The sequence below is a fragment of the Pantherophis guttatus genome, chromosome 1, assembly GCF_059756535.1.
Source record: "Pantherophis guttatus breed Tessera chromosome 1, ASM5975653v1, whole genome shotgun sequence".
NCBI lineage: Eukaryota > Metazoa > Chordata > Lepidosauria > Squamata > Colubridae > Pantherophis > Pantherophis guttatus.
In genome coordinates this window covers 30,828,605-30,856,543 of record NC_142063.1, presented here as the reverse complement: position 1 = coordinate 30,856,543, position 27,939 = coordinate 30,828,605, and the positions used below count along the sequence as shown (strand labels likewise).

General features: G+C 38.2%; 2 protein-coding genes and 1 long non-coding RNA gene across 9 annotated transcripts in view; 1 reads left to right on the top strand and 2 right to left on the bottom strand.

Annotated features, from left to right (window-relative positions):
* The window catches only part of EXOC5 (exocyst complex component 5), a 27,846-nt gene extending 10,646 nt beyond the window's left edge, over positions 1-17,200 (bottom strand). Inside the window, exons 1-11 of one of the 4 annotated variants that reach the window (XM_087895361.1) lie at positions 16,812-16,948; positions 15,747-16,261; positions 11,566-11,660; positions 10,381-10,528; positions 9,398-9,592; positions 6,939-7,003; positions 4,207-4,235; positions 3,996-4,105; positions 2,422-2,466; positions 1,996-2,136; positions 687-769 (exon numbers count right to left, since the gene is read on the bottom strand). In XM_087895361.1, the coding sequence (XP_087751487.1) occupies positions 687-769; positions 1,996-2,136; positions 2,422-2,466; positions 3,996-4,105; positions 4,207-4,235; positions 6,939-7,003; positions 9,398-9,592; positions 10,381-10,528; positions 11,566-11,588 (839 nt within the window). In that variant the 5' untranslated portion in view covers positions 11,589-11,660; positions 15,747-16,261; positions 16,812-16,948. The other 3 variants (XM_034433445.3, XM_087895348.1, XM_034433446.3) reach the window with 3 other exon arrangements.
* AP5M1 (adaptor related protein complex 5 subunit mu 1) lies at positions 15,998-27,849 on the top strand. Of its 4 annotated transcripts, none has more exons than XM_034433449.3 (10): positions 16,010-16,090; positions 17,825-18,137; positions 20,246-20,891; positions 22,189-22,416; positions 23,160-23,299; positions 25,625-25,710; positions 26,143-26,272; positions 26,894-27,009; positions 27,204-27,300; positions 27,544-27,849. In XM_034433449.3, exons 2-10 carry the CDS (start codon positions 18,070-18,072, stop codon positions 27,548-27,550), a joined length of 1,518 nt encoding a protein of 505 aa, XP_034289340.2. In that variant the 5' UTR covers positions 16,010-16,090; positions 17,825-18,069; the 3' UTR covers positions 27,551-27,849. The 4 variants fall into 4 exon arrangements, with proteins under 4 accessions (XP_087751496.1, XP_034289340.2, XP_034289342.1 ...); XM_087895364.1 differs by lacking the exon at positions 16,010-16,090 and adding an exon at positions 17,078-17,201; XM_087895370.1 differs by lacking the exon at positions 26,143-26,272 and having other exon boundaries at positions 15,998-16,090.
* Positions 22,635-27,939, bottom strand: LOC117675112 (uncharacterized). Its single transcript, XR_009623064.2, has 3 exons — positions 27,818-27,939; positions 25,334-25,440; positions 22,635-22,733 (listed from the first exon to the last, which is right to left on the bottom strand). It is a non-coding gene; the product is annotated as an uncharacterized LOC117675112 (long non-coding RNA).

The window sequence follows — 27,939 nt, the reverse complement described above, 5'->3', positions numbered from 1 at the left end:
GACTTGTATTTGTCTCACATAAGAATAGCCCATGCTATTCAAGCAGTTTCCCGCACTCTGGGTTGATTTAACAGAAAGGTTAACACTTTATCAGCAGGCAGGCACTAAATTTTATGTCAGAAATGGAAGTAAAAACAGGTTTTACACATAATGTTAAGCCATAATGTACCTTGTTTCTAGCTTCATATAACTTCAAGACCATACAAATCACTGTTTACTTTTTGAAAACAAATCATAATTTGAACACATAGATTACTATTGAATAATGAATCCGGGCTTGCTTTAATGTCTTTTTCTGATGTCTGAATCCAGAACCTATTCCACTTTGGGGTTTTTTTTATGCTCATCTGAACTATTTTGGGTCCAGAAAAAAAATATTAAGAAACCAGAAATTGGCTGGAAAACCCATGATTAATTTGCTTATGTGTAAAAATAATTCCATCATGATCCTGCTTTTTTTTTTAAAACAACTTATGGTTAAAGCAAATTCTGCCCATTTTCACTCCAGCTTCTCCACATTACTATATAAATTAATGCAAAAGAAAATAATATTTAGCATAAAGTCAAAGTTCCAAAAAAAAAAAAAAAGACAGCATCTACACAGAACCGCAGGACAAATCAAATGAGAAGACCCAGCCTGGGCCTCTTAGAGCTTTATTGTTTAAGTTATTTAAAATAAAACCAACCTTGTATACAGATCATAAAGACTCTGAAGATATTGCTCTGCATCGGATTTCTTATGTTCTTCTAACTGGTCTTTTATATAACCCTGTGAAAGTAAAGGCCAGTGTTCTATTATTTCTTTTCTTTCCATTAAGAATACAAGTGCCTAATATATACTCAATGCAGTTTAATTCAGTTATGAAATTTCCATCACAATCAGTGGCAACATTACATTGCACCCATTCGCACCACATTTCTGCATTGTTTGAATTTTGTCTTTTCACTGTAACCTAACCATTGTTATCCAATTTGTTCCAAAGCCTCAGTAGGAGAGGGGGAGGATAAAAAAAAAACAAATATAGACATGTGGATACCCTTTGCATTATTTTCCCCATATGGACTTCATATTAAACAAATCGTTTTCATTCATTACAAAAGAAATACCGTTTTGACATGCTGTTCTCTAATTTTAAGTACAAGAATGCAGAGAATTATCAGAAGCATTAGGCTTCAGTCTTCTTATGCATTTTTTCTCTTTTCCTATGTTTATGGATATAGCTAGGCAGAAAATCCAAGAATCCAAGCATAAAGCAAAACATCTCCTAAGCAGAGGAATAACAGGAAATAAAACTAAGTATAAGCAAGAATCAAAAGAAGCATCTCGAGATTCCTAGATAGTTGTCTGAAGTAACATTCCATTTTAAATACAAAACATTCCAGAGTCTTCTCCTAATCATGCCCTTAAAGATCCTCTGCCATAAACGACTGCCCATGTACAATGAGAGATTGGGAATGAGAGATTGGGTGAACTATCCAAGACTGGAAAATTTAACAAAAGCTTGAATCAAGAGAAAGCATGCATGTGCAAAGGACCAGACATCAGGGGTGGGTTCTACTTACCTTTACTACTGGTTCACAGCAGGGCTGCGCACACTTCGCTCGGACATGTACGCTCTCTTCTGCACATGCGCAGAAGTGTTTTGGTTATGTCAGGGTCGGTGGGCAGAGCCTCCCGCCAGTTTTACTACCGGTTCTATAGAACCGGTGCGAACCGGAGGCAACCTACCACTGCCAGACATGTACAGCATTCTACAATGGGATGTTTTCCAGGTATCTGGGGCTTCAACTCCCATAATTCCAAGTCATTATGTCCATTATCAGACAATGTCCATGTCAAATGGAGAAAAAGGTTTGGGAAAGACTGGCATAGGCTACCAATCATACATAATACATTCTTGCCATTTGGTACAGGTAAAGTTATGGTTACAAAAAAAAAAAGTGAATGTTATATTGGCAAGAGTTTTAAAAAAAATAGAAACACACATAAGTTACCTGAAGTCTAATTTCAAAGATATTCTGAATAAGTTTGGCCATTACAGTCTCTGGACTACTAAATATTTCTCCAACTTGTTTATTCACAGTCTGGCACAGAATGGCTGTATCTTCAAAAATATCATTTCTTAAATAGGCACCCTGAATCACAGAAAAATTAGAAGAGAGTTTCTACATTAAGATATTTTTATCTATTGTATAGGCCAGTGGTTCTCAACCTTTTCTTCACCCCCCCCCCACACACACCCTTTAAATACTTTTTGTGGCCACAGACCACGGCCATGGCCACCCAAGACTTAACTCAAGATTTAAATCATAACATTTCTTCAAGCATTCATAGACCCCCGTGGACCACAGGTTGAGAACCACTGGTATAGGTATTTCACATAAATATATATACAACATATATTTAACCCAAACCCTTACCTCTTGGCACTGTTTTATATACACATCGACACAGTGGGAATAGCCCTATGGGGGGGAAAAAAGATTCTGCAATGTAGTTAAATATTCAAGGTAGTTATTGTTTGTCATTAATAAAAAAAAACAATAGGTAGAGAATATCTACTTTTCTAGCTTCTTCTTTCTTTTTTAAGTCTCTCGGATGACAACAAAGTCAAGTAAAATAACAGTTGTCAGTCATCAAATGAAGCCATTTATCGCTTATCCGTGTTACTGTATTTAATTTCCCCAATTCAATAGCCTCTCAGAGCCATTGCCTCCTGAGTTGAATCAATAGCAATAGACCTGTTCATTCAGGATGAGAATTTTAGTACAATGTTCAGGAACAAACTTTTTCATCTTGTGATATACAAGATCAGAATGGAAAAAAAGTCCCTGCGGATTTTACTCTGCTAGTTGTTGTGGACTATAGGAGGCAATGCTCATCTCTATTTCAAGGCCACTGAGCCAGCAATGTCCAAAGACATTTCCATGGCCATGTGGCCAGCATGATGTCACAGAGTGCTGTTACCTTCCCACTATAATACCTATTTATCTACTTGCACTTGTATGCTTTCGAACTGCTAGGTTGGCAGGAGCTGGGGTGAGGACAAGAACTCACCCCATTGTATGGCGCTCAAATCTCAAACCTGGACTGTCAGCTTTCCAGCTGACAAGTCCAACGTCTTAATCACTGAGCTGCCACGGCACCCAGAATCAAAACATACTACTAAATATCCTTATTGCTCCTAATCCCACTTAGCCATAGTCACTGAGCTGTTACACAAGCGCTTATAAGCACATGCAAAACAGGCTCAGTTTGCGTAGCATAGAAGGAAAGTTCTACCTCTGTCTATAACAGCTATCAGTCTGAACCTGCACACAAATGTCTGACTCAAACAGTTTCAATCAACTGCATTGATCAAAATGAGACATAGAGAAGAGATTAATTATTAGAGGAATATTTTTTTAGAAAGACAGTCCATGTGATTCATACCAATGTTGGAAAGGAATTAATAAAGAAATAATCCAACAGTCATACTTGTGATAACAAAAGAGCCTTGGTAGCACAGTGGACTAATGCACTGTTATTAACATCTGCTGCCTGCAATTACTGCAAGTTCAAATCCCACCAGGCTCAAGGTTGACTCAGCCTTCCATCCTTTCAAAGGTAGGTAAAATGAGGACCCAGATTGTGGGGGCAATAAGATGACTTTGCATAAATATACAAAAGTATGAAGGCTATTGCTTAACACATTGTAAGCCGCCCTGAGTCTCTGGAGAAGGGCGGCATATAAATTAAAGCAAAAAAAAAAAAAGTACTATTCCTGGAATATAAAGGTTTACTAGAAACAATAGGGACTAAATATTTTGGTGCATTAATGGCTGCACAGTTCTACTGGGAGGGAGGGGGGGAATGGCATCATGAAGATTTATTCTGAGTCCAAACTACTCATATGCTTCAATATAAATATAGTTTATTAGAAGGAAACAATACAGAAGAGATTCTGTAAATGTTTACAAAGCTACAGCCTTAGAGATACCATAAGACTTCTTACCTTAAAATGTAGCAAAACTGCAGTTACTTCTCTCATCCTGTAGATTTGCCCCCTTCTTTGTGCATTGGTAAACTCTTGGATTAGTTGGCACTCTAAATCATGGTACTTACCTGAGTTCAAGGAAGAAGATAAAAGAAATAAAATAACACGTCAGAGTTGATTAAGCAGCGGCAGCAGTTATTTTCAAAAAAATTAAAAGATGCAATCTTACTTGCTATTTTAGATTTTACGTCAGAAAACCTGTGAAAGAAAGAAAAGGATGAATAAAACTCATGCCTTAGGATTTCAGTCTTCCAACCATGAGACATTTACATATACAGTGTGCCTTTTAGATGCAATGCTTCTATTTTAGCTATCTAACACAAGAATAAAGCAAAATGCTTTTTGAAAAATTAATGCATGACTGCCATGATCATTTATACCATATAGTTATAGAAAATAAAAATACACACAGTTATAGAAAATAAGATTAAGGGCCACTGCCTGTCAAGTTGTACTTGAGGGCAACGTATAGGTACTTTGAGCTAGCATATGAAATACAAAGAGGAGTAGGTAAACCTGCTGTGTGTGAATTGGGTGGTCATATAAATTTGTTTAATAAATAAATAAATAAATAATAAAATAAACCAGTGCTTAGCACTGCTCCCAAGAAAACACCTTTCAATTATTACCAAACCAGAGACTCACAAGAGAAGCCAAGTGTTAGCCGATAATACTAAGATTCAGGTCTCCAAATATTCAAATCCTAAGAGCAGCAAAACTTGTCTTACTTTTGCAAATAAATATGAAATACAGTAGCGGTGATACTGCTGATACATGCATAAGAATTGAACTTATTTTTAAAAGATCTCACAGATGTAAACTAAATTTAGCTTTATTGCCTTTTCTTTTTCTATGATAGTAATGTATTTTCCTTATTATTTCTTACTTCCTTTTTGAGGTTTGTATATTACCTATCCCAAAAGAAAATAGTATGATGGTTATGTATTTAAATGCAACTTCTAGCAGTGTCACTGATATCAACTTTCCTGTGTTCCTATTCAATGCAGCTCTTTTACGTCTATATCCTTTAAAACATTCTGAGGTTTTTTTTCTACTGCCAGTCTCAGTTACACACTATGGTTTGAGGAGGGCCATGGTGGCGCAGTGGTTAGAATGCAGTACTGCAGGGCTAACACACTGCTCACTCCAGGAGTTCGATTCTGAGTGGCTCAAGGTTGACTCAGCCTTCCATCCTTCCGAGGTTGGTAAAATGAGGACCCAGACTGTTGGGGGCAATATACTGACTCTGTAAACCGCTTAGGGAAGGCTATGAAGCGCTATGAAGCAGTATTTAAGTCTTAAAATATTATTGCTATTTTAAGGCTAAGATCCAAACAGAATGATGGAAAAGCTCCCTTAATAAACAGAAATAAAAGAAATTTCCAAGTAAGAAATAAATGAATACACCCAAATATGTGGAAAACAAACACTAACTTCAGGAAGAATGCTTTTCATCAGATGTTCTAACTAACATAACAAAGGACATGTTTTGCTTCAGTTATCCTCTGACAATTTATGTATGAAATTTATATGCAGCCCATCCAGAGGTGAAATCCAACCGGTTCTATTCGGCTCGGGAGAACCGGTAGTGGCAGCTGCATGAGGCTCCGCCTACCCATGCAGACATCATGACGTCACTTTTTTGTGACATTTAAAGCCTCTGTGCATGTGCAGAAGGCTTTGCGCATGCGTAGATGACAGCGTGTGTGAGCGGTGCAAGCGGGCGTGGTGCGCACACATTGGCAAACCAGTAGGGAAGGTAAGTGAATTTCACCCCTGATGCCCATCTTACTATCCAAAGAGATTCTGGGTGGCTTACAGTACAGTTTGATAACCTGCAAAATGCATTACTGTAAAACACTATTAAGCTATCTTTGAAAAAAAGATAACACAGCTATAGGTATTCCAAAATAGATGAGAATATACTAAGCCAGGGCTTTCCCATCTCTGCTTATGTGTTTGGGCCTTTCAAAGTGCTGGCACTAAAACTTTAAGTGGCTTGACCTGAAGCAGTGACTTCTGCCAAACAAATCTAACAGTTACTAAGACCAGCTTCTGAAACCTTGTGAATAAAATGAAGAGGGTGGCTATTAGACAGAAGATTTTGCAGTGGTGATGTTGGATATGGAAGACTTACCCAGAGATTTTTTTGCCAAAGACCAGACTACAGCAAAATTTGACTACGGTCAAATCAATAAATATTTTTAAATGTATCTGGTTTTTTTTAAAAAATTAATTTTTAATATCCATGGATATAACTCCCATTAACCAAAGCCCTTTGGATTCCTCAGTCATTTGTAAGAACATAAACACTAAAATATTTGAGAACTGCTGTCCTAAGCTTTTTATTCTAACGACATGCAGAATGTGTTTTTAGATCCTTGCATGGCTGTTGGTTTACCTTCATTTTATTTTTTAGTAATTTTACTTACATTTTCTTTCCTTTTTTAAACTATTCAGAGAACTTCAACTGCTGAGTCATATAAAATACATTAAATAAATATATGAACATACAAATTTAAAAGATTTTTAAATATCATGGACCTTTGTTAAATGTGTTTCCCATGTTTTAAGTCAGGCTGCAAACCTACAGACATCTACCTAGGAATAAACCCCGCTGCATATACTGGAGCTTACTTTTCAAGGAATGGACAGAGAATTGCGCTATAAACCACTTGATACGTTTTCACCTGTGACAGAATTAACATTAAACATTAGTGGGCTGTCAATCTGTTCTTAAATTAAAAAATTTAAAATTAAATTTCTCATTTTGATTCATCACACGATTGAGTTTCAATTTGACTCACTTTCCCCAAAAATGTTAGTAGAAAGAATCAATTAAAATCTAGCTTGGTACAAACACAAATCAAGGATAATTTATAGCTATCAATCACACTTCACCTTTCAAAAGGTAATTCCTGTGCTATCAGGTGCAGCTTCTGGATAATATCAGCTGCCTCTTCAATCTATAAGGAAAAGACAAAGTTTATTCAATGTCTTCTTTAATTTGTCTTCAATGACTTACTTGTAAAAATCAGAAATATTTGGAGAAGTATCCCACAAGGCTGTGACCAGTACATAGTTCCTCAAAATCAGCCCCACAACAAATTTATTTTGTAAAAATTGTCCTCTTTATTTATTTATATTTATATATAAATATAATCATCTTTTCCCCTGTGCATACAAGAATTAAAATCTTTGTGGAACATTTCCACCAGCTTCAGTTCCTACATAGCCTATCCTTTTGGCATAGCTGTTGCATCATTTATTTCACTGGACAAGGTAGTTTGAGCAAAATATAATGTTTCTTTGATTCCACACACAGTTCAGAACTAACTTTTTTTCAAGATGGTATTTCTAGATCTAATACCAGAGCCAACAATAGGACCCTATTCATTCAACCATTGATTCAGTCAAATTTCCTTACCCAATGATTTCAGCAGCACATACTCGCACTAAAAGGGCTAAATTTGCCATTTGGGGAACAGGAAATTAATAAATAAAGTCACTCCAATCTGCTTTAATTAGATCTGATACTGATGCAGATTCAAGAAATATGCCACAGACTAGCCCTTGATAGAGAGCAATGGAGGCCTTGGAAAAGACATTTAAATTCCGTGTGTACCTACAAAGATCAGAATTATACAAGAAACAGCATTCCTGCAACACTCTATGGGGAAGTGAAAGTTGGATTTTGAAGGAGCAAGACAGGGAGAGTTTTGAGATATTATTATTGGAGAAGACTCCTAAAAATACTATAGACAGCCAAGAAAACAAACAAATGGATTACTGAACAAATTAACCCATAATTTAAAACTGAGGTATAAATAATCAGACTTCTTCCGCTTTGGATATGTTATAGAAATGTTTGGATATGTTTTCTGGAAAAGGCTCTAATGCAAAGAAAGAGATGAAGAGGGTAACCAGAAGCAAGGATGGATTCAGTCATTGTGGCGATGAATATGCCATTGGAAGATCTGACAAACCAGGTTAGGGATAAATCTCTCTATGTAGTCTCTAGAAATGAAAAAAAATGACTTGATGGTACAGAATGAATTAACTGATTAAGACAAGGTGCTGGAGAGGTAAAAACCACTATCTGTTTCTTCAATCGTTTTTCTTTCTGGCTGACTTAATCAAGCAGGAAGGATTGGCCCCATAAGGCAAATTGCTTCCTTGTAGAAGTGTGTTCTTCCCCGCCCATTCTTAAAGAAACACTCACTTGTAACAGCTGGAAACTATCTGCCAGTCTCACAAATGCTACTGACGACTAAGCTGACTGAGAAAGTGGTATCCTCATAACTCCAAGACATCTGTAGAATACTGATTATTTGGAGTTATTTCAGTCAGACTTTCATTTGGAATGAAGAAGTAAGACTATTTTGATTATTGTGATAACATACACTAGGAACTTGATTTGGGAGTGTGATTCTACTAGTTCAGGAGCTTTCAGTATGAACGATAAAAATCCCTGTAAGATCTGGCAAGGAAAGCAAGACTTGCAAAATAACTGGTGCAGAGAGATATTGTCCCAGCTCAGCTGCACTTGGTAGGTCCAAGAAACTTGTCCTGAGCATAAGTGTCCTGAGTCAGAAAGACAGGGATAAGATATAAGTAACTCACATACAAAACACATTCTCATTAAATTCCGTTTGTGCTGCCTGTTCCTGTGCTAGTATTCAAAAGGCTGGGAATAATGGCTTTTTATAAAACCACAGTATCTGAAATAATGCCTCCTCCCATAGCCTAGAATCATCTTCAAGGGCCCTGCTCCAAATGCCGTTCTAGGTTGAGATGCAGCAGGTGGCTAATAGTTGTGCCCATATTTAAAATGGCCCCATATTAAAATAATACCCTGATTTGAAATTGTGCCGTTAGATTCACAAGAAAAAAATTCTGACATCTGCTAGGTTTTATCAATGCACCTCAGTATTCATTGTATGCCTTAAGAAGAAATCTAAATACACACCCTGAAAATACTTATCTATACAAAGAGATTTTGTTTGAGAGATTTCTCAAGGATCATGTGTGGAAAAAATGTTCATTCACAAGTAGGAAGAATTAGGGCATGATGTTCGGAAGAAGAATATAAGGGATTTCTAAGGCATTCTAAAGGATTACTCTCTTAGCATTCTTTCAAGTTGCTTATGATTTTGCAAAATGAAAAAGTGACAGCACCACCACATTGAGAATAGCTGAATCAGCAGACAAATGAAGTTAATCTGCACTCAAGAACAATGGAGCCTGGACAAGTTGCTCACCGGGGAGCTAAATTGTGGAAAAGTTGTAGCAAGAATTATAATTAGGGCAACTCAGTTTATCATAAGTAACCTCATTCAATCTGGTTGATGGGTCTTTACCTTTTCAGGATTGGTGAAAACGTCAGACTTCAGCTCTCCATCTAGAAACTCATTAAAGTATTTCATCAGTTTGTGAGCCTCTACTAGCCGTTGCCTTGGTGTATTTACCCCCTCCAGCAGGTCACCTAGGTGACAGACTTTAGTTGCCACATAGCTGACATGCTCATCTAGTTCTTGGAAATGTTGGAAGGCAACCTGGGAGAAATAGACAAAAAATGTTTGTGTTTTCTATAATGAATGGAAATCAAGTTCTTTAATAACATTCAGTTCAAGTAAAAGCTCAGAAGCCAGTATAAGGGATGATTCAGGACCCAGCCAAGCTTCTTTAAAATGTGCAAACACCTACCAAAATTAAAAATCAATTGATGAAAAACATTTAAACTAATTTGAACCAAATTAATTCCACTGAAATTAATTCCACTTGGAATGAGCCATCACAAAGATTAGTAAGTAGTTTAGTATAGGAAATTTAAAATTATATCAAGCTTTCCCCCAACAAGTTTGAGTTTGAATTGCATATATTTGTCCATATTCCAGCAGGGCTAATTAATAGTTGCAGATATTTCATATGATGATATTAAAGCAATTGAAAACAAATCTCTCCCTATAAGGAAAAGCATAGATATCAAGGTAAGTTGAGTTGTCATGATCAAAAAAGGACAAATCTTTTATCAAATTTTGTTTACAGTGAAATATGCTGGAAATAGGAATTACTGATTACTATAGTATGCCTAAACTGTTACTGCATTAAACGTTAATGGAATAAAAATAACATCTTTTCATGCAACATTTAGAACAGAATCCAGCAGAAAGTTAATACCTAGCTCTAAACCATGATTTTACAGGCAGCTGGGTTCAAAACACACTTAAACCAAAACCAAATCAACCACATTATGGAGATGCACAATATGCAATCTCAGCCATTCTAGGTAGAATTTACTGAAGTGAGTCAGAACAATGGAAGAGTCTGTGGTCGTGTTTACCTGATTGCTTTTCTGCAGTTCTTGAACTTTCTTGGCAAACTCCTTAGCTTCCCTTTGGACTTGTTGCTCCAATTTTTCCACCCTCCTTTGGATTCGTTCATCCAACAACTTCAGTTCATTGATATGATTCACAAATTCTTCTTGCAATCTGATGAAAATAAACAGTTTAATAAGACAGGTTTTAATATGCAAATGTTTATCCTTGATACTAAAATGAGACATTACAGATCATAAAGCAACATAAATATCACAAAGAATTTATAAAATAGCACTAACAAATAATGCCTTGGTAAGACCACAATTGAAATACTGCATCCAGTTTTGGTCACCATGATGTAAAAAAGACACTGAAGACTCTAGAAAAGAGTACAGAGATGGTTAAGGGACTGGAGGCTTACACATATAAAGAAAGTTGCTGGAATTGGGTATGTCTAGTCTAATGAAAAGGAGGACTAGGGGTGACATGATAGCGGTTTTCCAAAATCTAAGGGGTTGCCATAAAGAAGAGGGAGTCAACCTATTCTCCAAAGCACCTGAAGGCAGGACAAGAAGCAATGGATGGAAAATAATCAAGGAGTGAAGCAACCTAGACTAAGAAGAAATTTCCTGACAGAAAAATTAATCAGTGGAATAAGTTGCCTCCAGAAGTTGTGGGTGCTCCAACTGGAAGTTTTTAAGATTGGACAATCATTTGTCTGAAATGATATAGGGTTTCCTGCCTGAGCAGGGAGTTGGACTAGAAGACCTCCAAGATCCCTTCCAACTCTGTTATTCTGTTATGTTTCCTTCTTCTTAATCCAAGAATCTATCAATGTTATATGCCCTTAATCTATTCCGTATATTTGTCCGTATATACAGTTATATACCAAAGGAATTAATTCACTAAACTTTTGATATCATTTACAGAAATTAAAATGATCTGTTGATTTGGCTGCATAAGATCCATTTGCTCTCCAATCTATGCTTTGAAAAGAAAAACTATTCCCTTCTAACCACAGTCTTGATACTTTCTAAGCTATACTGAAAATGTCTTAAGAAGCTTGCTTGGGTGGAGGGGAGTGGGTTCACAGTTACAGCTGGTATGCTTACTGGATACTTCTTTGAATCATGGAAAGACTGCCCTGTGCTAAAGATGGTTAAAGTACAAACTGTATGGCTGGATTATGCAGCTAAGTGTTATGGTACCTTTTGGGATCAAAAGCTTCCATGCCACCTCGAGAACCTCCACCGGGAGTCCTCCATGCCAAGCGTTCAATGTACTCATCTGCTACGAAGGGCTCCTAGCCATAACAAGAAAAAAAGAGTCTTTTACAAGGAGCCACAGCTGGAAATATAGTCATCTTGTTCACATCTCACTGGAAAAAAATAACTATTCAAAACATTTTTTCTGCAATTATGTAATAAGATCAATGGCACTTCTGATATTTGTGCATTTAATCTAAAAACTAAACACTTTGAAAATGATAAAATATTTCATTTAAAGTTTGCATAATTAGCAAGCGTAAGTAGCAATTGCCAGCCTTCTACATTTCAAGAACTGTCAATAGCAAAGTTCTGTCTACTCTACCACTAATTCATTCTGCAGTATTATTCCCTAAGGCTAACATGTCATACGGAAGGCTTTTCCCACAGATGAGCTCAAAAGGATTTTGGATTGGGCAATGGAAGGTGTCTTTTTTAAAATCCTGAATTTATCCTATTACAAGGATCTCAGCAGCCATGAGAAAAACACTCCAACTCATATTTCAGGGACCTGCTCATACAAGGATGGTCTGCTTTAATATAAGGCAATTTCACATTCCAGAACGTCCTCTTTCACATTTAAAATGTTTGCCTTATACTTTCACAAGAATACATTTGATAAGAATATAGTATAACTCATGTTCCAGCACCCACATTTTCCAAAAATTACCAGAGGTAAGCTTTCAAGAAGCCAATTTATCAAGGCTGCATTCATGACTCATTTTTTTCAACATTTTTCTGAAATACACTGTACCAGTTCTTCCACCATTGTGGTTTTCATCTCACCACTCCCATTTTGCACATTTACGAATCCCAAACCCTGGTCACTCTTATGTTCTACATGACACTTCTAAACTGTAGGTCTTTGGGGAAAGCTATCTGCATTTTTTATTTTTTTTAATTCAAATTGTAAGTGTACAGAATGCAATAGTTATACAGATCTACTGATAGAACACATTAGCGATAACTATTAACATGTTTAAATATAAAATTATTACAACGCTGGTACTAATTTCATTTGAGAAAAAAGACAGTTTTTGTTTATTTTTTAAATCTAACGTTAAACTCTAATTTACTGGAAGGTACAGGGATTTTTAAAAATACTAAGAAAAACAAGCTTTTCCAAATCAAAAGTATTTTGAAATCACATTTAGATGTTCTAAAACACCACCAAACATTTGATCTCTTGTTCAGAGAGCAAAGGCTTGTCTTTGACTTAAAAGCATGTAAATTAACTTGCATGGTGAAAACCAGTAAGTTTACATTCTTTTCCTCTAATCTGGGAAGTTGTTGAACTTGAACTTCCAAAGTATTCTACCGGAAGTGATATGGGAATCTATTACATTGAAATGTTTGAAGCTAGAGAACAAGGTAATTAACACTAGACACTATGGATTACCTTTCTCCATGTACCTCATTTCTGGACAGAAAGTACGGCCGTAGTTATTGATGTTTTGGTGGCCTTAATTGGAATTTTGTAATATATAAACTTTATTTTTGCAGGTTTACTTACACAAATGAAATAGTACTATACTAACTGGTATTTCTGGATTTCCACAAAGAGCTCTCACCAGTATAAAACAGATCTGACTAATTAAAAAATCTGCCATCTGCATTCTGAATTTACAAATAAACATTGGAGGTAGACTAGGAAAAGGGCTTTCCCAGCTGCAATCTTCAAAAAGTACAACATGTTATGGCGACCAATCTTAATTCACTTTTAATGCATAGAGGGGCTTTCAAGAAAAAAAGGCGTCCATTTCAACAGGTTTTAAAACATGGCTTTATAGCTTGCTAGAGTTTATGGATTCCGTGTTCTTGGCTGCTTCTTTGAGATTATTTTGATTTTACTGTGTTATCCTGAAATATTTCCAGCAGTCCTGTATGTAATAGTTAGGTTTTGTTATTAAGTGGGGGTTATTTTAACTATGCCTTTTTGAATGTGAATGGTTCTCACATAATACTAAGTGAAAACAAAGAAGTCCTGTGTCATGCTAAAAAAATCAGGTATTACATTCAGCCAATGAATTCAATGCAACTTACTTTCCAGTAAATTAGATGCAGCAGGTGGGTGGATTGTGATTTTTCAATGAAGGATCAATTAGATAATTTTATAAAAAAAATATTCTGGAGACGAATTTTGACTTGTCCATGATTTGGCATGAGCAAAGATTGTAGATTCATTTTCAACTGAGGCTTCATTTTCCAGGGCATGCCTCCTTCCCTATATATACCCTTCATATACCATACTACTAACATCATTCTGCCCGTAATAAATTACACAAGCTCACTCCATTTTTTTTTTATGGAAGCAAACAAGGCCAGAAAAATAAAGCCCCAGGTAAATCTGTTCCTCAAATAAATTCAAAGCCCACTTTGCTCCTATTATGTGCCAAGAGAAGTTTGCATTGCCAGTTTTTTTTCCAGAGTAGAGTGCTGTGTCTGAATAATTGTAGTTTAAGACAATCCTGGAAAATGAATTCCCTTCATACCACGTAAACATTTTCTGCAAATGCAGCTATGAAAATAGGAGCCTATATGACCTTTAATTTAAATATTGATCTGTTACTGCCTTAGTAGCTAGGATTTTAATGAATGATTCTCAGTTCAAAATGTCACAGCTGTGGATTGTGAAAATGGCTGTCACAGAATCAGAATAGCTGATGGAGGTGGAATATTTAATTATCATTATTACTGTACAAGCTTTTCCTCTCTTAAGAACACCAATTGTAAACAAAATGGAGTTTTGCAGGGAGAAACATTATAGGAAGTTTATTAAAAAACAAGATTACTTTTAAATTATCTTTTCAAATAGCATGACTGTAATGAACACAATTGGAAACCCATATTCCATCAATCCCCATTCTATATCTTTAGAATCTTTCTCCAAACTCATTCCCATTCCAAATTTTATTGCAAATCATTGTTTACAAAATAAACTTGCCTTGAACAGCTGTATGACAAGTTGAGATACAATTTATTTATTCCAAATGATTTTATGCTACAATAGTCAGATTCTAAGTGGTTTACAATCAATAACAGATCACAATATAGTGAACAACAAAAATACCCAAAGTTTTAAGCTATCTAAAATAATTTAGGGGAGGGGAGATCTTCTGCATAGAATGTTTACATCTCCAGTTCCCTTTTGTTACACCTCTAAAGGAGTGAGGACTCTACTGAAATCCAAGAAGTCTCAGACAGAGACATTTCATCCTCACTCACCCAGGATTCAGTAATACATGCTGTATGTAGACATACAGCATGTATGTATCTACAATTTTTTTCTACCTTTTATTCTCAATCATGTCACAATTGATGGTCTTATTAAAGGCACACCTAGCATTTAAGAGCATCAATCTGGGACTAGGTCCCCTGCAATCCAGCTGTCTAATTCTTAAGTGTGATCAGGAGGCTGGAAGAGGGGATTGGTCTCAAATTTCCCAATCCCTCACCCTTGGAACAGCTTGCCCCATCGCCTGCAATTACCTCTCTCTGATTATCACTATCCTGATGGTCTTCTTCAGACATCTCTTCACTCCAATCACACTGGGGAACTTTTAAGCATTAAGAACCTCCAGTAGCTCCTATTACCTCACTCTTCCACAATTCCACCCTTCCCATTTCTTTCCTACCCTCCCATTTGCTCCGTTTTTGGGCAGCAGTTTAAGTGACTGCCCACATTTTTCTCATTTGCTCCACTCTCACCTGGGCAATGGTTAGTGACTGCCTATCATCCTATCCTCTCTCTCTCCCCCAGAGGTCTTCTACTATCTCCACCCTCTTCAATCTCTATCCTCTCCCAACTTTTTTTTCCTTCCTCCCATTTCCCTTCCATTCCTCTTTTTGCAGGTGACTACTTCTCTCCTCCACCTCTCATGGTCTGGGGGAGGGGGGTCTACCTTCACTTCTTCCTACTCAATACACTCCTTTTTCCTCCCCTCCCCAATCCTCTCTTCACTTTTCTTGTGTCCCCCCCCAAAAAACCTAATTTTCTAGGGGTTTTTTTCCTCCCTCTTTCCCCCCCACCGATCTTGCACAACCAACACTCCCTAAACATCTGGCTCTCGGTTCTCTCGTCTCCCAACGACCCTCAACCGCTGGCTCGATCTCAGGCAACGCACCCTCGGATACCCCCTTCTTCAAGGGAAACTAAGCTCCGTTTCTCCAAACATTCCTCCGGTGCCAACTTCCCCCGTTCTTCATCCCTCCTTTTCTCCCTCCGCCACGCTTTTCTTTCTTTCCTCCGGGCCTCTTTCGGCTCCGAGTGGCTCCCATCGAGGTCGCTCTCTCTTTCTGCCCATTGTGCCGGTCATCTCAGCTCTGCCCCTTCGCTTAACCATCCTTGGGAGTCTGATGGCGGCCTGTCTGGGTTTCCGCCTTCTCTTCCGGTCTCCAGTCAAGCATCCATTGATCTCCGGTGGCTGCCGGAATGGGCTCTGCGGCCTTCGCCGATTCAACGTCCGGGGTAAATTGTGGGTCGGTGGAAAGCGACCCGCCTGCTTTTTCCCCGCCGCAGCCGCTCGGGGGTTTTCCAGCCTGACTCGGCGACCTCCGCCGTCCCTCCAGCCTGGACCGGGTGGTTCTCTCTTAGGTCTCGTCCTGTTTCTTCTCTTTTCCACCGTTTCTTTTTCTTCACCTTCAATTCACACAACATCATTCTCTTTCTCGCCCCTCCAGCCTCCCAACCCCCGAGATAGTTCATTCTTACACCTGCGAAAGGCACTTTCCCCTCCTTTCCCAGCAAAGGCACGTCTCCCCCTTTCCTTTCCTTTCCCCTCCCGAACCCCTTGACAGACCCTCGGCCCTCCAACTCCCCCCACCCACACCTCCGGGGCTTCCATGGCCGGTCAGCACCAGCAGCCCACAGAAAGAGCAAATACATGGGCGGTGGGGCGGGGAGGTGTGAGCCAGAGGCACCCTCCCTATTGAAGTGGGGGGGGGAGTCCATTCACACACCCACGCAGGTGCAGGGTTTAGCTCTCCCGTGACAACTTTTCTCCCACACGCGACTTACTGGCGGCCGCCCTCCTCCGGAGGCAATCACTCCCACCACCTGCCCCCGGGTGAGGGTCGCCGCCGGCTTATCTCTGGGGCGGCCTCGGCCATCTCTTCCCCCCCCCCCAGCTGTTCCCGCAGCAGGAAAAGAAAAGGAGGGCGGGCGCCTCATTCCCCCCGCCAATATTTACCTCAAAGAGCTCGGGCGTGACCGCGGCCAGGGCGCTCCCGTCGCTGTCTCTCTCGCGAATCCGTCCCCTCAGGCCGGCCACCCGGCGCCCAGCCCAGGCCTCCTCCATTGTCTCTTCCCGCAGCGAGGTTGCTCGAGCTGCCGCGTTCGTCGCTCCGGCGGCGGCGGCGGCGGCAACTTCCAACTCCTCCTCCTTCGGAAACCAACCATAGGCCCCCCAAGCGGCCACCGGTGCTGCTCGGCTCGCAGCCGCGGTGAGGCCTGGAAGGTGGCTCCGCCCAAGCGCTTCAGTCAGCTGCTGTCGCCGCCACCGCTGTCGTCTCCTCGGCCCTCTGGTGCAACCACTCTTCGCTCATTTCGGGGGGAAAAAAAGGAGAGACCCGGCGAAGAGGTCGGCGCTGGGACCGAAGGCCTCCTCAAACCGTCACCCAGAGGAGGGACGGGTGGCGGAAGCGCTCCTGGTTGAGGGGGGACCGAGTTGCAGTGGGAGGAGGCCGCGTACTCTGTAAAAGGGGGCTCTCCTCGGCGCAGTTGAGGCCTGTTGTCTCAGGGGGTTTAAAGGAAGCGGTTTCCTATTATGAGGGAAGGCGTTTTTGGAACAAGGACTCTAATTTAGCAGGGACGCCTTAAGAATTTGGGGGCAGAATGCAGCTCCCTTGGCTTAGGAGACTGTCCCCCATGAGGAGGGATTCTGCAAGAGAATCTGCTTTTCCCGCTTGGAGAGAAACCTCTCAGTCGAATAAATACACTGCTGTACATGGAAGGGAAGCTGGGCTTCTTCCTAATTTGGAGGCTTTGCTATAAGGGTTGGGTGGGGATCCTCTTTCTAGAACTGGGCTTTTCAAATTGGGAAGCCCTGCACAAGGAACTGCTGACATAAAAAACTGGGGTGTTTGTTGGGGTGTAACTCCAGGCATAGAATGGGCTGGGTCTAATTTGGGCTGAGGGGGCCTCGGTTCCTTTTGGAAGCCTGTTGTCCAATACATTTAAGATTCCCTAATCTCTCTCCCCTAGATTTTTGTGTGGAATGTAATTAACGAGATAAATGTGTCCTAATAAGTGCCCTGATGGTGTGTCTGTGGAAAGGGAGTTTGGTGGAGAATAAGAGAATCCAATCCTCCCACGCAGAAGCAAGTTGCAGCACTGGAAATGAGAAGGAAGAATTTATGAGCCACATCAAACAATGCCCAGAACTGGAAGTTTCTTGGCAGTAAGGCTATCATGGACAAAGTGATCTTCCACTCTGCTAATTATCAGTGATGGCTCTGAGAGGATTATGGCTCATCAGTCATGAGCAAGAGGCACAAAGCACTGTGTTGTTTTCCAGGTAATACGGTATAAGGTCCAAGCCTGTATAACATACATTTTCTTTTACTGCAAATATTGGCACCTTATGCTGATTTTTCTATCATTTTCTGTCTATAGTCTAAAGCAAAACTCATGTGAATTGAGCTAATGGACAGTGAGCATCCTGCAGTCTTTAGAGAATCTATAATTTAGCACAGCATATGTTTGAATGCTGACAGTCTCAGTTTCAGTTTTTGATATCCCTAGCTTTGGTATCTCAAGCAAGTAATGAAAATGAATTGTCTGCTACTACATAGAGAGATGCTCTCAGAATATACAAGTGTAGGTTAAAGTGGGCAAACAGCAATTTTACAACTTCTTTCCTTTATAGCCTTGTATAATCCAAATTTACATTGAATTACCAATAAAAACATTTTTATCATATAAGTTAGGAGGACATTGGAGGAAAGACCATTTCTAATGTAAGGTTGTTTTAGAGCTTTTTTCATTCTTCCCAAGGTTCACTGGTTGCCGTAATTCCAAAAGACTGGAATCTTTCATAGAGAAATGTCTGTAATCTATAGTGCCTATGATTTTTTGAAAGCGAAGAAGTTAACATTGGGAACAGAGGAAACCTTAGATCTTTGGTCTGTATAGTCCATTGTTATTTATGAAGAGCAAAACTTTATTGGGGAAGTGGGGTGGAGGATTGTGAATTGTAACCAGAATTAAATTTATGATTAATTCCAGTTATATAAGCATAAACACTAGAAATCTTAAGTCTTTTCTGTATGAGTCATTATCTCTGTAGAAATATTATGATATTGCAGGCCTACTTGCAGCTTGTACTAGAGATGGGTGGAGACTATGGATTTCCGTAACAAATAATTTGTTCAGCCTTAACCCAGTGGAGTATAATTGCTCTCCTATTCTTTAACAAAGACTAGAGAGAAGGCCAGAATAAATTCCATATCCGAGCTGCAGATAACTGGTAACCACTAGATGGCAGTAAAGAGAATCAGAAACAGAAAAGGGGGGGGGAATTTAAATAAAAGGGAAGCATTCACACCACTGCAGAATGGAAAAGCTTGTTTATATCTAAACAAGAATATACTCTGCCACCCACAAGCCCTTACTTCTTTCATGTTAATTTTGCAAGAGTTGAAATGAAAAACATAAAGACCATATACTGTTTCTGAAAAATCTATACACAACCTCTGATGGTGATTGTTTAGGTATAGCAGTAATTGTACTCTGCAGTGTAAACTCAGGAACACTTCAGGCATCCTTCAATCAAACTGGGAATTAGAAATAACAAATAGAAATCTTCCACCGTGCCAAGTTCAAATACCAACTCAACATATTACCAATTATTCCCTTTTATTCATTCGTACTATATACTTTAAAGTTACACTGTCAACTTGACATTTTTGAATTAGATTAATTTTGGGGGGGAAGTCTTGCTTCTGACAAAGGAGTCTTTTAGAAATAATTATTGTACAACATACTAGTTAAACTCATATATTAAAAATACGTTTTTCTGCTCTCCTGGTGATATAAGTGCTTGATATTTCCTTCACACTGAATAATGAAATAATTAACTATAAGGCTAATCATTAAGGAGAGATACCAGTGCAGCTAATGATAGTCAACCATTCTGAACAGAGAAATACAAAACATTGTTTCTCAGATAGTTAGGCTGGCAAATAATGCAAGCATTGTGCTTTTATGATTAGCATATCTTGTTGGTAACAGAACTATGAAGAGTCAAGTCTCTGGATTCCTCAGTTAAGATAAGGCATCTCTGCAATGACTAATGGAGATACATTTGGGGTATGAGTGCTTGTTCAAGTGAAATGAGAGCTGAGTACATGAATGTAAGAAGAAAGATGCAAAAAAGTTCACTGTGTCACTGCATAAAATGCTTACTTTTTAACATGAAAATATGCTGGAGCCCATTTATGAATTGGAACAGGGTTTTAGCAAATTAGCTGTAGCATCAACATGATGTATTTCAAGTTTTATACATGCAGAATAATAACAGATTAATGTGATCTTTTGTACCTGATTCCAGATTTGTGCAAGCAGGAAGACAGTACAGAATGTTAATATTTCTGCTGTATTTCTATTTCCATTTCCATATTGCAGACGTTACCCCACAGTTGAAAAGCGAGCACAATTTTTCAATGGGCCAAGTTATGTGCCAATACCAGAAGACGGTCCTTTCCTTAAAGCATTACTTTTTCAATTGAGGCTGACAGATGAAGGTCAACACTTTGCGGAGTGTAGAGATGGCTGTTCCAGAATCAACAAGACCTCAGTGTATACACTGCAGGTTGAAAGGAAGGATCTCTGGCCTGTGGTAGCTTTCCGGAAGAGTGGATTGATTTATGTTGGCCTCCCTTTAGTTGAACAGTCCCTTATGCCACGACCATCTCTCTTCAGTATCAGTGGAATCTCTCAGGCTTTTGACTTCTTGTCAGGGCTCCTGGCTTTTATGAACTCTAATCAGAAGAGTGAAGCAGAGAGGAGTGCCAAAGTTGCCCAACTTCCAAGTTTGGTTATGCAGGCCTGTCCTCTGGGCACTCCACTAGATGCAAATTTAAATGGTTCATTGGAAAACAGTCACGTTGCTGTAAGTAGTCACACTCAGAAACCACCAGCTTGGAGAAGCAACACGTACAAGGGAAAACCTCAAGTTAATATCTGTATCATTGAAAAAGTCAAATCTGTCCAGTATGACCAAAGGGATGTGGCAGACATGTGGCAAGTTTATGGAACTATAACATGCAAGGTGAGATGATTCCTATTGCAAATCTCTATAACCTATTTGACACATGGATGCATCTGGAAAAGCAACAGTTCAGCTCATCTTAGTGTGTAGAGAAGCTGAACTTAATATTTTTAATGCTTCAGCATGCCAAAGGAAAGATACTGGGGGTTTTTTAGGCTTGGTTCATTCTGGTAAATTAAAACAATGAAAATCTCACTTTACAGTTATGCTCTTGCATATCTTGCTCTTAGTTTTGTTGGTAACAGCACAACCTGCTAAAATTTTTATCAGTTTTACATTGATTTTTATTTACTTACCAAATGTATATATTTCAGTATACAATGTTTCATATGCAGTTCACATACACACACACATACTCATAATAGCCTTATTAAATTGGTCAAATTGAGAATCAGTAATCCATTTCTGACATATTATATACTCCTATAAATCGACAAGGAAGAGTTGAAGAGTGAAAAAGCAAAAAGAGTAAACTGCTCTAAATCTGATTTGCCTGTACATTTGGAAGTCCAATTATGGTTAATTTAAATCATGTATTGATAGAGTGTTTGATTGGAGTAGAAGCACTGACAATGTAATCTAATGTGTGCAGTCAAAAATAAGTGCTACTTTTTTCAGTGTGTCATACTTAAAAAAATTAGACTGCAATTTGAGTGTGTTTGACAACTCAATAGAGATTTGAACCTTTATTTTTTTTTACGTAGTGAACATTTACGTAGTGTAAATGACGAAGTCCAGGTTGGAAAACAAATTTAGATGTTACCTATTTACATATGCAGTAGATAATAATACTTTTACAAAAAGGCTACAACGTTATAATAAAGAGGAACTATAATCCTATGCCATAATATGCATGGATTCTATAAATCATTTACCATCAATTTCTATTAAAAGAATCTATAGACCTTGGCAAAAACAGAACTCTTGCTTGATATTTTGAAGGCTGTTGCTAATCAGAGTATATTATTGTGGTTGCATGAATCACTCACTATACTTTGTATAAGGCAACATTTATAATGGTTGTAATGAATTGACGTTAAACATCAGTTCTTGTATTTGCTGTGCTTATATTTTGTAAGGAAATAATTTAAAAGTTCTGATTTGAAAACTAAAAATATGATATAATACTAAGATTCATTTTAATAAACAATAAACAAACGATGTTTGTCCACTCCTTACTTTAAGCAAGAAAAAAGATTTCCCCTTGCCATAAGATAGTACATGATTTATTGTAAGAAGTGTTAAATTAGGCTGTTCACCAGTAATTTCCTATTCTCCTATGTTTTTGTGTTTGAAGTGTGATATAGAAGGCACTGCTCCCAATGTGACTGTTGGTTTGAACCTCCCTGCCAATGGTTCTCCTCTCCAAGATATTTTGGTCCACCCCTGTGTAACATCCCTTGATTCTGCTATTCTAACCTCCAGTAGTGTTGATGCAATGGATGATTCAGCTTTCAGTGGACCTTACAAATTCCCTCTGATACCGCCTTCAGATCTGTTTAATCTCTGCTTTTACACTTCCCAGGTAAATTTTCAAGATTTGTAATAAACCAGTCAGGAACAACATCAATTGTTTACCAAAGGCTCCTACTATCAAACTAGAAAAAACAGTTGATAGGAAAGTTTGGAAACACTCGTTAAGCATATTGAAATAACAATGCCCATCTAAATTTATTATGAAAAAAAAAAGCCTTAAATTGAATTTTTAATGAGTAATGTTTTTACATGTGAGTTGATTTTTACCTAATTTTCATCTCTGAAAGACAAGGCAGTCCCAGTATCTTCCTTGGCAATAGCTTGGCTTCTCAACATGACAGATGATCCCTTCTAAACTATGTGATTCTGAAAGGAATTTTCAAGTTAGCAATGGCCCTCCAGCTCATTACACGCTTTGTGTGGTGTTAGGAGAGCTTTTGGCCTTCATCCTAGAAATATTTCCAGCACCCTGCTGATCAGTGGTTTAGAGAATCTAGCTTGCAAATGAGTTGTTAATTCCTATTTTCCATTAGAATTAAGCACTCTCTGCCTAATTATCTTACTGTTTAGCAATCACAGAGTTTATATCTGACATCTGGAAGCTGTCATCCTATTTTAATTCATTTTATTTTATTTTAGAATGTGCACCCTTATCACATACTTCCAAAAGAAGCCTAAGGGTAGCTTTACAACATACTAAAAATGGAAACTAGCAATTTATAGAATACATTAAATGATTTTAATTTAGAAATATAACAAATTCAGCTATTTATCTCTGTGCATCCCAACCAGGTACCTGTTCCACCTATTTTGGGATTTTATCAATTGAAAGAAGAAGAATCACAGTGGAAGTTCACAATTCACTTGAAACTTCATGAAAGTATGAAAAATACTTTTGAATACTGCAAAGCTTATGTTCCCTTTTTTAATAGGTAAGAATAATCCTTCCCTCCCTCAAATCAACAAAACAAAGACTTCTTTGTAGAGATTGTTGTTTGGGGAGTACTTGAAAAATCTCTATTTATAGAAAAAAAAAAATTGGCCAGAGTAGCTGAGTGTACTACTTCAAGAAGGTAGGAACCATTTTATTGGTCTGTCAGACACCTGGTACACCCTATTGGGTTTTTAGATGATGCTTGAGGAGGTTTCTGACTATTTATCATACTCAGGCCTTGGTTTCCTCTTGGAGTCAGAGGGCGGCTGGAGTCTTGGATCTGATTACACCTTGTGGTATTTTCCTGCCTATGAAGCCCTGTGGTTTTCAGTGGAGCTCTGAGAGATGAAGCAGCAGAGTACCACTGGAGGAAGGTGAAGGACACATATGACTGAACACAAATAAGGGCCTTTACTAAGGATGACATCATGACAATAAGAGTGGCAAAATGCCAGTATTTTTCCTCTCATCTTTCCTCTGCATTTTATCACTCCATGGCCCTGTTAAAGATAATTTTAAACAGGACCACGGGGAGAGAGAAATGATTCAGAAAATCATCTGAAGGGCTGTTGTGACAATTTTTTTCAAGACATCTGGCAAAATCATTTAGATTCACTCTGAACTGGACTCCAACTGTTGAGTTAATTAATCATCTGTTATGTGGGAATATTTTTGTCCTGAGAAAGTAGACAGGCTCCTTGGGCCTGAAGATGTAAACTCAGTAGATCCCTCTTTGGTTGGTTAAAGCATTCTTTAGAGAGCCATGGTGGCACAGTGGAATACAGTCTTGCAGGCTAATTCTGCCAACTGCCAGGAGTTCGATTCTGACTGGCTCAACATCCTTCTGAGGTCAGTAAAATGAGGATCCAGATTGCTGGGGGAAATATGCTAAGCTTAGAGAGGGCTGTAAAGCACTATGAAGTGATATATAAGTCTAAATGCTAAGTACTTGGGTCTGAATAGTGGTGAATTCATTCTTAGATGAAGGAATGAATTTGCCTTAATAGTGGTCCATCCCTTCCTCAAGAAGCCATTCCTTGACCAAGTAGTGGTGGATAATTTCTGAATTGTCTCATGACTTTCCTTTTTGGGAAATGTTGAAAAGCAGTCAACCAGCAGCTTCACAAGCCTCTTGAGAAAACAGATTATAGGGATCTCTCTCAGTTGACTGAGCACAGTATAGAGATGACACTGATCATGCTTGTAGATGACCAGTGATGGAATCAAAATGGGGGTAGCGCATATATTCCCTCCCCACTCTTGTTTTAATATCTATCTGAGATTGCCAGATATCAACATGGGATGAGGTAGCAATATGCTGATTATAGCCAATTTATATCTCTCAGTGCTTGATGTCCAAGTGATGCTATTGAGGTTCTGACTCAGAATCTGAAAACTAAGGGGTTTTGATGGAGAGGAACATACCCAAACCCCACCCTAGCAAAATCAAGTCTCTCTGCTCTGATTTCTGTAGAGCATACTCAACGTATGCTCTACAGGTTGAGTGATTTTTTACTGTTTCTACATTTTCTACTTTCTCTAGAGAGCACCGTAATCTATTTCTGTAGTGCACCCATGGCTCCCAGCCCTGGGCTTTCAGTGCAATACAAGACAGTAAGCAGGCATCTGAGCATTCCAAAGGGCAGGAGAATAGTTAGGAGTAAAACAAAAGCCCAACGGGTAAAACTGAGTAGTCTTGTTTCCAGCCAAAAAAACACAGTCATAGTCATGTGATTCCCCACTTAGCAACCGCTTTGCTTAGTAGCGACGTGGCTGGTTCCATTTAGGAGCATTAAGCAAGGGCTACCTGTATACAGCACAACACAGCTAACTGGAATACTGAAATAGCACATGAAGCTTTGAAAAGGTGAAAATGGATGTTCAGGTAGTACCTAAATGAATGAATCGTGACTGAATTTTAGAAATAGTTCAGTGAATTACAAAATTGCAATGTGCTTTATTGTAAATTTTCTCTATTGCAATAATTTGAAATCCCAAAGCCATGACTTTAATGTGGAATTTATTTACTTACCAGTCTTCCAGAAAAATGGACACATTCCAGATGTAAGGTTTTTACATCACACAGTTACCACACAAACATGACCATTGCTGAGAATTCGGGAATTGAAATCCATATATCTGCAGGGCACCAAGAGTGGGAATAACTGATATAAATTGTTCATTTGTGTGAGACATAATTTATAGAAAAGGCACGTGCTGTTTTCTTAGTTGTTCAGAGATTACTCAAAATTGCTTTATTAAATAATAAAGTCATTTAGAGTCCCTTTCTGCAACAAGTAAATGCTTTGCTCTTCATCCTTAGAGGTCCTATTACTCACTTGGAATACAAAATCAGCTACGGCCAACTTGAGGTATCAAAAGAGAAAAGCTTGCTGATTTGGTTCATAGGTAAGTTAAATATATTTGGCACCATCTGATCCAAGGAAAGGCTCAACTTTGGAAACATCTTGCAGACTGCTTTGTTTACTAATGGACGAAGGAATTTATTTTGCGTTGTGCTTTATCATTTAATTCCTGACAATCCCAAATAAAATGGGAAAAATTCCTACCCAAAGGCTGCTGGAAGCTCTGTATTGACAATACTGGGCTTGAACAGAGCAATGCTAATATATAGCAGCTTCCCATGTTCCTAAAAGTATCCTAGAGATCTCTGATAAACCAAACAATTCCAAAGATAAATTCTTTCATTTAGGCCTTTACTTGTCTTCTCCATCTGGAAGGAAATTAAGTTGCTTTGTAAAGAGCCTTACCATCTTTCCAGAATTTTTTTCCAAAATAGCAGATGAGCTCAAAAGGCATGAGCAACCTTTTTTTTTGCAGCTAAAAGTGCACTTTGGCGAGGCTTCATAACCACAGAATACATGGCAGTGTTGTGGTATCATCAGCTGACAGACCAACTATTTTGGCCCATGGAGATAGGATCAATACAAAAAAAACCCCCAACTATAAGGTTTAGCATGCTTATTTTAATCATTTTTGTCCAAAATTTCAACTGTGCAAACTTAAAAGGCTTTGAAAGATACCAAAAATTGGGAAGTGTGGCTGCAGTTAGGTGTAAACTACCCCTGCTTTATTATCTTCTTGGATCCCTTCTGTTTTTATTTGCCACATACAGTGCAATAATTCTGTTATCTATTTCTGAAAATTGTCTGTTTAGAATTCTTCAAAAATCTTAATGGTACCTGGAGAAGTTTTATTTCTTGGTTATTTTGTCAGCTGTCTACCTCTTCTATGAACAACCTTGCAAGCCAGAATTATTTTGGCTTTTTTATCCTGATATATCTTGCAAACTTCCTGCTTTTTCTGAATTAGGCTCCAGTACCAAAAGTGAATCTGACCAAAAATTACACTGAAGTACATTGTGAGAAGATGTATTCTGAGTGGTAAAATAATCCTCCACCACACTACCTTTGTTCTTGATTTTTCCCCAATCTCTGTTTTATGAAGGACCAACATATCTGTTATCTTACATAGTTTATCCTGAAGAAGAAGTGCCATATAAATATTAAATAGTCCCTGTGGAATAATTCCTGTGAAATGTTTCTAGCCTCTCTTTTTTTTACTCTTAAAGGGCAAAAATTTCCCAAATCACTGGAAATTTCTCTTACCGGGAGTGTTGCTTTTGGTCCAACAAATCGGGATCAGCCAGTAGATGCTGTTTGTACTGGAAATACTGCATATGTCAAAGTAAGTTGCAATATTTAAGAGAAAATGGGGAAAACTAGATCTTAGCTATCTGGCTTTGCAGTCAGTGGGAAATGGTATCTGTGTGCTCAGAGGATGGAAGTTCCTAAGAATCTTTTCAAGAGATCTCATTTTCAGAATCAGAAATGAGAGTCACTGCATCTCTTTCTCAGTGTTCTTTGCTTGATTGTCTTTAGCTTTATTTCAAAATCTTGGATTTCACACTTACTGGATGTTACACAGACCAACATTCCATCCAGGTCTTTTCATCAGGCAAAGCAAAGATCAGTACAGGTGAGCATATTACATCTTTGGCAATTTAAATGTAAGCAAATACATTTGACTTCCAAACTTTTATGTCCGCTTGTTGTGTATTGGTCTGAAAATTTGAGTTTTTAATGAAGCGTGTATATGTTAGAATATTCTGTCTCTTTATTATGTCTTATGAAAGCATTACTTTTTTAATTTAAAAAAATAAAATGTATTTTGTACATTAGGATATAATCTAAGAACTTTCTCAATTTCTTTGAATTTTAGCTCGTGAGGTACTTTCATCAGATTACTACATCTGGAATTCCAAAGCCCCAGCACCTGTTGTATATAGAACTTTACTTTTCTAAATTTTCTATTCAGTTTTGTACTAGGAAAAAATATATTGCCAAAGTATTTTACATCAGTTCAAAGCTTCTGTTCCAGGTAAAACAAAATATTAAATGATCATTTATCTATTATTTAAAATGTCTAAAGTTTTTCTGTGACTGTACTATTAGAGACGTTGCATGATATATAACTCTTAGACAATCAAACTTACCTGGTGCCAAATAGATTACTTGGAAAGTAAAATCTTTCTTGTGATTATTGTTGATTTTACTGTCATATTTCTGAACCTTAACTAAGTTGCTGCACATCATTTCTTCACATTGCTGGCCTTCA